Source organism: Grammomys surdaster, unplaced genomic scaffold (assembly GCF_004785775.1).
Source record: "Grammomys surdaster isolate TR1022 unplaced genomic scaffold, NIH_TR_1.0 123441, whole genome shotgun sequence".
Lineage (NCBI taxonomy): Eukaryota > Metazoa > Chordata > Mammalia > Rodentia > Muridae > Grammomys > Grammomys surdaster.
The window spans coordinates 45,428-56,018 of NW_021618689.1; the positions used below are offsets into that span (position 1 = coordinate 45,428).

At 43.1% G+C, this 10,591-nt stretch overlaps 1 protein-coding gene across 1 annotated transcript in view; it reads right to left on the minus strand.

The window, feature by feature from the left end:
• Positions 1–3,628: 3,628 nt before the first annotated feature.
• Positions 3,629–10,591, minus strand: part of LOC114636297 (F-box/WD repeat-containing protein 15-like) — a 15,279-nt gene continuing 8,316 nt past the window's right edge. Inside the window, exons 6-10 of the mRNA XM_028784463.1 lie at positions 10,195–10,353; positions 9,117–9,327; positions 7,408–7,586; positions 6,996–7,120; positions 3,629–3,737 (exon numbers count right to left, since the gene is read on the minus strand). Coding sequence (XP_028640296.1) covers positions 3,629–3,737; positions 6,996–7,120; positions 7,408–7,586; positions 9,117–9,327; positions 10,195–10,353 — 783 coding nt within the window. The remainder of the gene's footprint in view (positions 3,738–6,995; positions 7,121–7,407; positions 7,587–9,116; positions 9,328–10,194; positions 10,354–10,591) is intronic.

Sequence of the window (10,591 nt, forward strand, 5' to 3'; positions counted from 1 at the left end):
AGAAAAGACAGGGATGGTTAAAGAGAGCATGAAAAAGGTCAAGAAGGCCTTGAGAAAAGACAGAGAGGGAGAAAGATGAGAGCTGGTACAAGAGTTGGTTTTCAACCTCTCCATGATTGTCAACCTTATTTTACATTTTAAGACCATTAATTGGGTTATTTCTGCTTATTTCTTTTGGTCTCTGGGCCTTAAATAGGCTTATTAAATTTGTGAAACAACAGATCAATAATTTGATAGCAAAACCAATTCAGATATATTATCATAAGTTAGCTATGGAAGACCAAGAGACTCAAGACGAGGTTGTTACTCTATCCAGGGTGTTCCCAAAACCCATCTCCACTCAACCTAAAAGAAGGGACTCCTGCACCTAGACCAAGCCTAGAGGGGCCACTCAGAACCCCTTCTGACTGGCGATTTAAATTCTTGCTTAGGCTGTGAGGCTAAGCACTGCAGGGGAATACAAAATTTAAAATATCTCTCTGGGTTCCCTGAGGGACAAGCCTGACTGCATAGGGATTGATGTCAAAAGTATCCCCTCTCCAGGAAAAAGACATCGGGATGGGTATGGCTCATGCCTCACTGAACAACGACAGGAGGACCAGAGCCATTACAAGGTCCCCTTTAATTACTGGAGGTCAGGCCTCTATCCCCGCCTTTGCAAGATTGGAATCACCACGGTCCTTCTATATTTGGAGAGAGGGGGAATTGTCGGGAGCTGCCCTGCTTGTACACTAAAGGCCTAAAATCAGCCATAAGCCTATATCAGCAATAGGCCTGACATACATGCCTGCTAGCACCAAGTCTTGGGTCTCTATGGAAAAACACTGAAACAGATAGCTGGGAGTTATTGTAAACAGCAGCTTTGGTGGAAGGCTGCCAAGCCTGGCTCATAGGCCTTGTAGATGGGTAACCTTGGTGGATAGTACCAACTTAGATAAAGACAAGTGAATCATAGGTGGAGTCATAGTGGTCTGTCCCCTGAACCTTCACCCAGCTGACACTCTGGTCTGGAAGATAACTGTACTCCCCCTGAACACCTACGCTCCTGCGCCATCCCCTTCCCCACAGCCTGCTTTTTTGTGTATATAACCTGTGTGTGCAAAAGTAAAAATTATGATCTGATCAGATTATAGACAGTTCGTGACTTCCTTGTGTCTTTGCCTGCTCCCCATGCTCTCTTTCAGGTGACCTCCCTGGACCTCTGTTTAATGTCCTGCTGGACAGGACAATTAATTATAAGCCTCAAGAGTTTTGATTTACTGGGTTAAGAGGATTTGTTACCACCAGCCATAGGGGATGGATGGCAGAGAAGGAACTAGCAGCTCTGAGGCAAGTGAACCACAGCTGGGAAGACAGCCGTATTGGGGCTAGCCTTGGAGGTGTTGAGCCTGGGACTGCCAGAGCATAGAGTATCTGGACAGAGCAGGGGATGGTGCCAACTTTTTAGATATTTCCCACAACAAAACCATAAGCTCAATTAAACTTTAATTTTCCACTTTAAGGTTTTTCAAGACAGGGTTCTCTGTGTACATATACATATACAGCTCTGACTGTAAGGGAACTCACTGTGTAAACCAGGTTGGCCTTGATTTGATTGACTCTGTTTCCCAAGTGCTGGGATTAAAGGTATACACTGACATCACCTGGCTTTTATTGTTTTTCTTTTATTTTTTTAAAAAGATTTTTATGTGTGTTGCTGCTTTGCCTTTATAGACAGTGGTTAGCTGCTATAGGTGTGGTCGCATTTGAACCCAGGTCTGCTGGAAGAGCAGCCAGTGGTCTTCACTGCTGAGCCATCTCACCAGCCCACATTCCCTTGATTTAAAAAAAAAAAAATGTTTTGAGAAAAAAAAAAAAAACAGGTCAAGAAATCAAAAGAGACCACAGAGGAGGGGTATATGGGAAGGTTTAAAGGAGGAAGGAGGAAAGGATAATAATTATAGTCTCAAAAAAGGTCTTTTTTTTTTAACTTGCCACATAGCTTTTGCAGTGATAAGCTGCAGTGATTTACTCTATTACAAGAGAAAAGGCTGTGTACAGCTCTTGACTGTGTGCAGCCCTTAAAGAAGAATGTTGCCTTTACATAGACAAGACAGGGAGGGTTAAAGAGAACATGAAATAGGTCAGTGAAGGCCCTGAGAAAAATCAGAGAGAAAGAGACAGATGAATGCTGGTACAAGAATTGGTTTTCAGGTTCTCCAAGGTTGTCAACCTTACTTCCTCCCATCTTGGGACCCTTATTTTGATCCTTTTGGCTTATTTCTGCCGGTCCCTGGGCCTCAAATAGGCTGGCTAACTCTGTGAAACAACAGATAAATAATTTGGTAGCCAAACCTATTCAGTAACATTAACATAAGTTAGCTATGGAGGGCCACGAGACTCAAGATGAGGTTGTTACTTTATACAGGGTGTTTCCAAAACCCATCTACACCCTACCTAAAAGGGGGGACTTCTGCCCCTAGACCAAGCAGAGAGGGGCCACCCAGAACCCTCTCTGACAGGCGATCTGAATTCTTGCTTAGGCTGCGAGGCTAAGCACTGCAAGGGAATATAAATAAAACTTAAAAATACCTCTCTGGGTTTCCTGAGGGACAAGCCTGACTGCATAGGGGTTAATGTCAAAACTATCCGCTCTCCAGGAAAAAGACATCAGGATAGGTATGTCCCTCATGCCTCACTGGACAACAACTGGGGGACCGGAGCCATTACAAGGTCCCCTTCAATTATTGGAGGTCGGGCCTCTATCCCCTCCTTCTCAAGATTAGAATTGCCACAGTCCTTCTTTACTTAGAGAAGGGAGGAGATGTCAGGGGCAGCCCTGCTTATACACTGAAGGCCTAAAATCAGCCATAGGCCTAAAATCAGCAATTGGCCTGTAATACATGTATACTAACACCAAGTCTTGGGTCTCTGTAAAAAAAAAAAAAAAAACAAAACATTGAAACAGATGGCTATAAGCTATTGTAAACAGGCAGCTTTGTGGAAATTTACCAGCCCGAGTAGTCATAGACCTTGTAAATACGTAGCCTTGGCAGACAATACCAACTTAGAAAAGGACAAGTGAGTCATAGGCAGAGTCATAGTGACCTGTCCCCTGAACCTTCACCCAGCCAATACCCGGTTCTGAAAGATATCTGTATTCCCTCTGAACACCCACACTCCAGTGTCATCCCCTTCCCCACATCCTGCCTTTCTGTGTTTATAACCCCTGTGTGAATGAATTAAGATTTGAGAAAAAATAAATTATTTTTTAAAAAAGGTCTTTTTTTTTTATTTGACACATGGCTTTTGCAGTGATAAGCTGCCCACATGGCCTGGTCATCTGATTCAACACTTTAGCAGTGAACTGACAGATGTCACAGACAACTTGCTTGTACAACTTGCCATGGGTTTTGTTTCAGAGATGGGTTCTCATAATGTAGCCCTGGTTGGCCTAGAATTAGCTCTGTAGACCAGGCTGGCCTCAGAAATCAGATCTTCCACCAGCCTCTGCCTCCCCAGTGTCAGGATTAAAGGTGTGCACCGCCACATTTGGCCTCTTCACTTCTTAGCAACACTGAAATCACCAGCCTGGGCTTGCAAATAGACTTTTATTACCATTGAGGAAGAGGACACATAACCTACTCAGTCATGAAGAACCGATGTTCAAGGTGTATGCCATCAGATAGTTGGGGGTGTGACCATTTATCATCATTCGAATTATGCTCACATCGTCACATGATGTTTTGTCATAAATGCTGCCAAAGGAAAAACAAGATGTCAGTACTCAAATGGGATTCAAATGGGAGTGGGGCTTATCAACTGATAATTAGACTGTCTTTTCATCACAATAGTGAATTTGTTTAAAACTTTTAAATATTTATGTGCCATGTGTGCATGTGTATGTATATGTATACACACATGTGTGTGTGTATACCTGAGTGTGTATGTGCCTATGTTTACATGCCTGTGTGTATGTGTGACTATATACATGTGTGTGTGTGTGCTTGTGTGTCTATGTGTATGTGTTTGTGTGTGTGTCCCCGTGCATGCGTGTGCTCATATGCATGGAGCAGGTAGACAATAACTTATGGAATCAGTTCTCTCCTTTCACCAAGTAGGTTCCAGAGACTGAACTTGTCAGGCTTGGTGACTTTTACCTAAACTGCTGAACCAGCTCAGGTTAATTTTGAGTAACTGCTCACACTGGCAAAGGAAGACTCTCATTCATAGCATGAGGTCCAATCCCAGCCTTCTGCCATAGACCTCTGCCCCACTTCTCAATTCTCAGTCGTTCAGTAGATTACCTAGCTTAAGAACAAGGAGAGAAGCCGGGTGTGAGGCAGCATAGCTATAAGTCACTTCAACTTAGGAGGCTGAGGCCAGAGAATTGACAGAGCTTGAGGTTCGTCTAGGCTCTATAGTGAGACCTTGTCTCAGAAAAAAAAACAAAAATTTTAATTTATAAATTTATTTTAAAATTGAATTCTGTTCCCTTAGCCAAACATGGCCCACTCAGAGAAAATATAGTAAAGAAGCAATGCATCCCCCTCCCCACTAGGGGGCGTGGAGATGGTGGGGCTCATGTCAATCATTCCATTCTTTACTACTGAGAGAAACTTCTCATGATCACTGGGCAGTTCCTAAGTGTCAGGCCCACCCTGGGCGAGGACACAGCTTCCTGCCCCTGGCCTTGCAGACTCTAGCCAAAACCTGTCGTCCACACCCATAGTCTCCTTTGCACTGAGGTGGTAAACCTGGCACCCCTATGTCCCTCCACTCGGCATGTTGAGAACACAGCAAAACTCCCTGAAATTTGGGATAAAGTTCATTATCAGAGTCCATCCTTTACATGCGCAAGAACCTGGATCCACTCCCCCAGCATAAGAGAGACAAAATCCCTTCCTCAAACTGTAAGTCTACAGAGGCTCTAAAGTAGAGAAAGCTCCAACCACTTACACCAGATTCACCAAAAACAAGTTTCTAAAATTAAACCAAAAACTTGAAATCAAAGAGACATTACCCTGACCTATAGAATGACAGATCCCAATGACAATAGATGTTTCAGCATAGAAACCAGAGGACATGGTAGAGCTCTTTCCAAATCCTGAAGGAAAAGAAACAAATATCAATTTAAAAAAAAAAAAAAACGAGACTGACGGAGAAGGAGAAGGTTCAGGAGTTCAAGGCAAGCCTTGGATACAGAAGGTTTTAAGACTAGCCTTACATACAGAGCAAGTTTGAGGCCAGACTGGGGTGTACAAGATGTCCCAAAACAACAAAATACATATACCTGCTCAAACACACATACACACACACACACACACACACCACTTTACATAGCCAAGGCCTTCTTGAGAGAAACAACAAAACTGAAGCTATCACAATATCTGATTTTAAAATATATCACAGAAAGCTGTTGTGATCAAAACAGAATGAATGATACTGCCATCAGATAGATGAATCAGAGCCTAGGAGAATAACCTGCACTTTTATCATTTGTTGATTTTTTTTAGGACAAGGAATAGGCTCTCCAATAAATGGTGTCAGGAAGATTCAAAAGTCACCACTTTCTTATACTTCCCACTACTCAATAATTCAATAATCAATTTATAACACACTGAAGGCAACGCTAGACCTGAGACTGAAAATCACTAAAAGGGAATCTGTAGCAAAAGATCTAACACTCACATCTAGGCAGGAGTTCAGGGCTAGGAACACTCAAGTACCAGCAACCAAAGTAAGAATTGGCAAATGGGACTGAGTCAGACTAAAAAGTCTCTCCACAGCATAGTGGAGGAAACAAACAAAACACCAAAACCAGCCAACCAACAACAAAAACATCAATCAAGAGAAGGAAGGGAAACACCACAGAGTATGGAAAAAAAGTTGAAATAAGTTTTCATTGTGTATAGCCCAGATTTGCAATGAATTTGAATGTCAAACATGAGGTAATTCTTAGCCTTAGTTTCCTGCATGCTGGAATCATAGCTGTGTGCCACTATCTTCAAAGGGAGAAATATCTTTTAGTCAAACATGTAATATAAATTATATTGGTAAATTGTCATGTGCTGTGGACCCTTGTTGAAAAGGGACTCTGGGTGAACAACTTCAGTCCCAGGAAGACACAGGTGGATCTCTGAGTTCTAGGTCAGCCTGATTCCAAGACAGCAGAGGCTGCACCACAATCACTGAAGGTAACTTGGATGAAGGCAAATAAGACTGAAAGGAAAATTAGCCAAATGGAAATAATGACAGCTCACTCATGAAGCAACCCAAGTGGGGACCACACTCAGGAGAACCCATCCTGCCATTAAAGACAAGGTATGAGGATGCAGTCCCCCTACTTCACCTGTGGGCCTGAGACTGGTGACATAATAACTGGATCCCAAGAACTAGCAATTCTTTCTTTTCCCTCCCTCCCTTCATTCCTAATACATAATCTCTATAGCCCCGGCTGTCCTGGGACTCACTATGTAGACCAGGCTGGCCTCAAACTGACAAGAGAGCCACTTGACTCTGCCTCCAGAGTGCTGCCATTAAAGGTGTGTGTTATGCTTACCCAGTTCCTACTTTGTTTGTTTGTGATGGTTTTGCAATTAACCCAATCTGGCTGCCAAACTTCCTAAACAGCAGAAGGTGACCTTGAACTTCTGGATCCTCCTGCCTCTACTTAAATATTTCATATACACAGCAAAATGTCTGTTCTGTATGATGATGGAGATCATAAATATAGTCATATCTTTTTATAGAAAGCTCATTTCTCTAATAAAAATGCATTTTTACATAGAACTTTTTAATATGTTTAACTTAACTCTAAATGCATTGGTGTGAAGGTGTGAGTCAGATCTCCTGGAACTGGAGTTACAGACACTTGTGAGCTGCCATGTGGATGCTGGAGATTGAACCCAAGTCCTCTGGAAGAGCAGCCAGTGTTCTTAATTGCTGAGCCGTCTCTCCAGCCCCAGAAATGCTTAAAAATTAATGTCTAGTTTGAGTTAAGAAGCAGAGCCTACCATGGCACTGCCCAATGTCTCCTGTTTGGCAGCCGATAACACCTCCTGAGCAGCAGGCTTCTCTCCTCCCATGTGTACACCTCCAAAGAGCCGACAATAAAGGTGACGATGACATAAACAGGGTCCTTCAAAGAACACACAAATGTAAGAAGGCTGGAGTCAGTGTCAGATCAAAAGACAGGGAGAGGGGCTAGGAGACAGTTCATCAGGTAAAGGCACTTGCTGAGCAAGCTTGGTGCTCTGACCATGTAAAGGTGGAAAGAGAGAGACTAACTCCAGGAAGTCAGCCTCTGTACTCTGCAAGTGCTCACGCACGTGCCAATGCACACACGCACACCCCAACAGTGTGAAGTTTTAAAAATATAAATCTATTTTTATTAATCCCACTGGAGGGAAAACATTCCAAACGTACCACCCATAGACTCAAGATCTCTTCTGGGTAGTACTGAAATCTCTGCAGATAGCAGCCCTCCATGCTAAAGAGCAAGAGAGAGGATACAGTTGAACAGACAATCACATTCTTATCACTGACTCCCATCCATTCTGGGTTGCCTTCATAACCTTGGAATGCGAAACTTGCTACCAAGTGTCCTGTTCCAAAAAAACACAAAATATACAGACAATTTTTCAGTCATTTAAATAAGCAAAATCTTCAGCAGTTAAGAGCACTGACTGCTCTTCCAGGGATCCTGAGTTCAATCCCCAGTAACCACATGGTGGCTCACAACCATCTGCAATGGGGATCTGATGCCCTCTTCTGGTGTGTTTGAAGACAGCAACCGTGTACTCACATTAAATAAATACATACATACATACATACATACATACATACATGATTTTTTTAAAAAATAAGAGCAAAATCACAAATGCTTAGTGAAAAGCGTATCACTACTTCCATGGCATGCTATTCTGATAGAGACAATGAAAACAGTTCCATGTCCTGACAAGTCCATATCCTGACACGTCCATGTCCTTGACCACCAAAAGGCAGGCTATGACACATGGACAGTATGAACAGTCAATAGCTCAAACATTGGAAGAGACAACTGTAGAGGAAAGGACAGTAGAACCCAGTCCCTAATACAGGACAGAAAAGGAAACATGTCTGCCCAAGGAAACCATAGTTCACTAGTGTAGTGACCATCAAACAGGCACAGGTTCACATCTGGACAAGGAGCCTGCTGCTCCCTTTACAAAAACCAGCATCATCATATGGTGATCCACAATCCCAGCAGAGTCCAGTGGATCTCCGAGTTCCAGGCCAGCCTGGTCTACAGAACAAGTTCCAGGTTAGCCATGGCTACACAAAGAAACCTCGTCTTGAATGACTAATAATACAAAACAATGACAAGCATTATTTATAGCTTATGATGAGCACTTGTGGGAGACACAGGGGAAATCAGGATTTCTTTAAAATTGTCTTTACATTATTAGGTTTGTGTAGGTGTTCATGCCACAAAACATATATTGGGGTCAGGGGACAACTTGAGGGATTTGGTTTCTCTCTTCCATCATGTGGTACTCCAGGAATTGAAGTAGGTTGTCAGGCTTGGTGGTTGAGTGTCTCTCTCCTTTAAGCCAGTGCTTCTCAACCTTCCTAATGCTTCCTATTGAACTTTACCACAGTTCATGGCACTGTGGGGTCACCACAGCCATAAAGTTACTTTCATTGATACTTCATAAAGGTAATTTTGCTACTATTATGAATCGTGATTTAAGTATTTTGAAGATAGAAATTTGCCATAGGGGTAAAACCCATAGGTAGAGAACCACTGCCCTAAGCCATTTTGCCACCCCATAACACAGTTCTTTATTCCTTGTCATTTGGGGTTTTTGGTTTTTGAGACAAGGTCTTACTATGTACCCCTGGCTAACCTTGTACTCACTGTATCGATCATGTCTTTTATTTTTATTTTTATTTTTATAACTTTTTCAGTGTGTGTGTGTGTGTGTGTGTGTGTGTCCGTGGGTATATGTATGCATGTACACATGTTAAGCCATCTTGTCAGCTCCATCTTTTTCTTTTGTGAGACAGCACCCTCTAGGAAGCTTTCCTGACCCAGTCTCCTGATTTTGGGCATATGCTATCATGTCTGGCTTAGAGAATTTTCTAAGGTTTACCTTTAACAATTATTTGATTATCCATCTCTTCCAGCTTCATATCAAATGTGGCAAATTTTGTGACTTTTTTGGGGCCACATCTGGACATCAGGGTTATCCTGTCTTCCCTTCTTGGGGTCCAGAAGGCTCTTCGGCATAATGAGAAGGAGAGACTGGTAGACACAGGGGCAGAGAATTCTGATGTCCTCAGTAAGCTGCTCAGTAAATACACCTGCAGAGAGGATTGCCCAATGGAATCAGTGAAGAGTAACACCTCTGCAGCCTGCCACATGTGCACTCCAGACAAGGGGCTTTCAAAGGAAACCCAGGAGTGGTTGCATCTGTTCTTCACCCAGGACAAGGCAGAGCACTCATTGCTTTCATTCAGGGTCAAATTAACTCACCATCTTCCTGTCCCTCCCATCATATTCAGAGACAGAATAGAGTCCCTGACTCAGGTAAAAGGCGCCTAGGTCATCCAACTGTAATGGACTCATCAGGCAGAGATTAGTTAAGCACATTTTCCCTGTGCAGAGGACTAGTCCAGGGCTGCTCTGTAATTTTTTCTTAAAATGAGGCATTGAGACTGTCTTCTGTAACCCAGGTTGCTTTGAAAGTTATGTCGATATATAAAACCAAATAAATATGCTTGGGCCCTGAGAAGTACTTGGCCTCTGATTGGACCATATCTCTCACGATATCTAAGAAGGAGACACCAGAGAGCTGGCAGTAAAGAGAGAAGGTAGTATATAAAGCACTGGGTTGGTAGCATGTGAAATGTGTCATGGGGTGGGTAGGCGTGTCAGCCAGTGATAGAAAATTGCTTCCAGTTCAGGACCAGCAAAGGGTTCTGGGACTGTTATTTCACCTGCCTTTGTCCTTTGGCTGAGCCACATTTCAAGGACACTTCACAAACAGACATTTGCCATTGTGGTTGGTCATGTGACTGCTTCCAAGCACATTATTATCTCCTGACTATAGGAATGGCTTTCCTTATGATAGGGCTTAGGAGAGCAGGAATGGTCTGCCTGAACCTCCCTGAGGACTGGACCTTCCCACCATCTCCCACCTTCATCATGGAGTTGCAGAACAGACTTACCTTTGGCAACATATGTGGATGTCTCTTATTCAGAAAGACCCATTTCTTCTGAGGAGAGAAGTAGAGTTCGTCAATACCGAATTGGAATACTTGGACTTTGGAAATGAGGTGTAAGTTGGGAATCCTAAAGATGTAGAGGAAACCCTCGCTATCAGTCACCTGAAATCAGAGCATGGGCACCCTGTCAACGGGAAAAGTTTAAGCATGGAAGATACAGTGTTATCTGCTCTAAGATACACCACAGGGTCTTCAAGTCCAGTAACAAAAGATCCAAAGCTCTGAGCAGCCTGCCTCACAGAGCATCTGGGATGACACCTGGAGGTGGGGGATGACTCAGTGCTTAATTGGGCAGAGAGAGAGAGAGAGAGAGAGAGAGAGAGAGAGAGAGAGAGAGAGA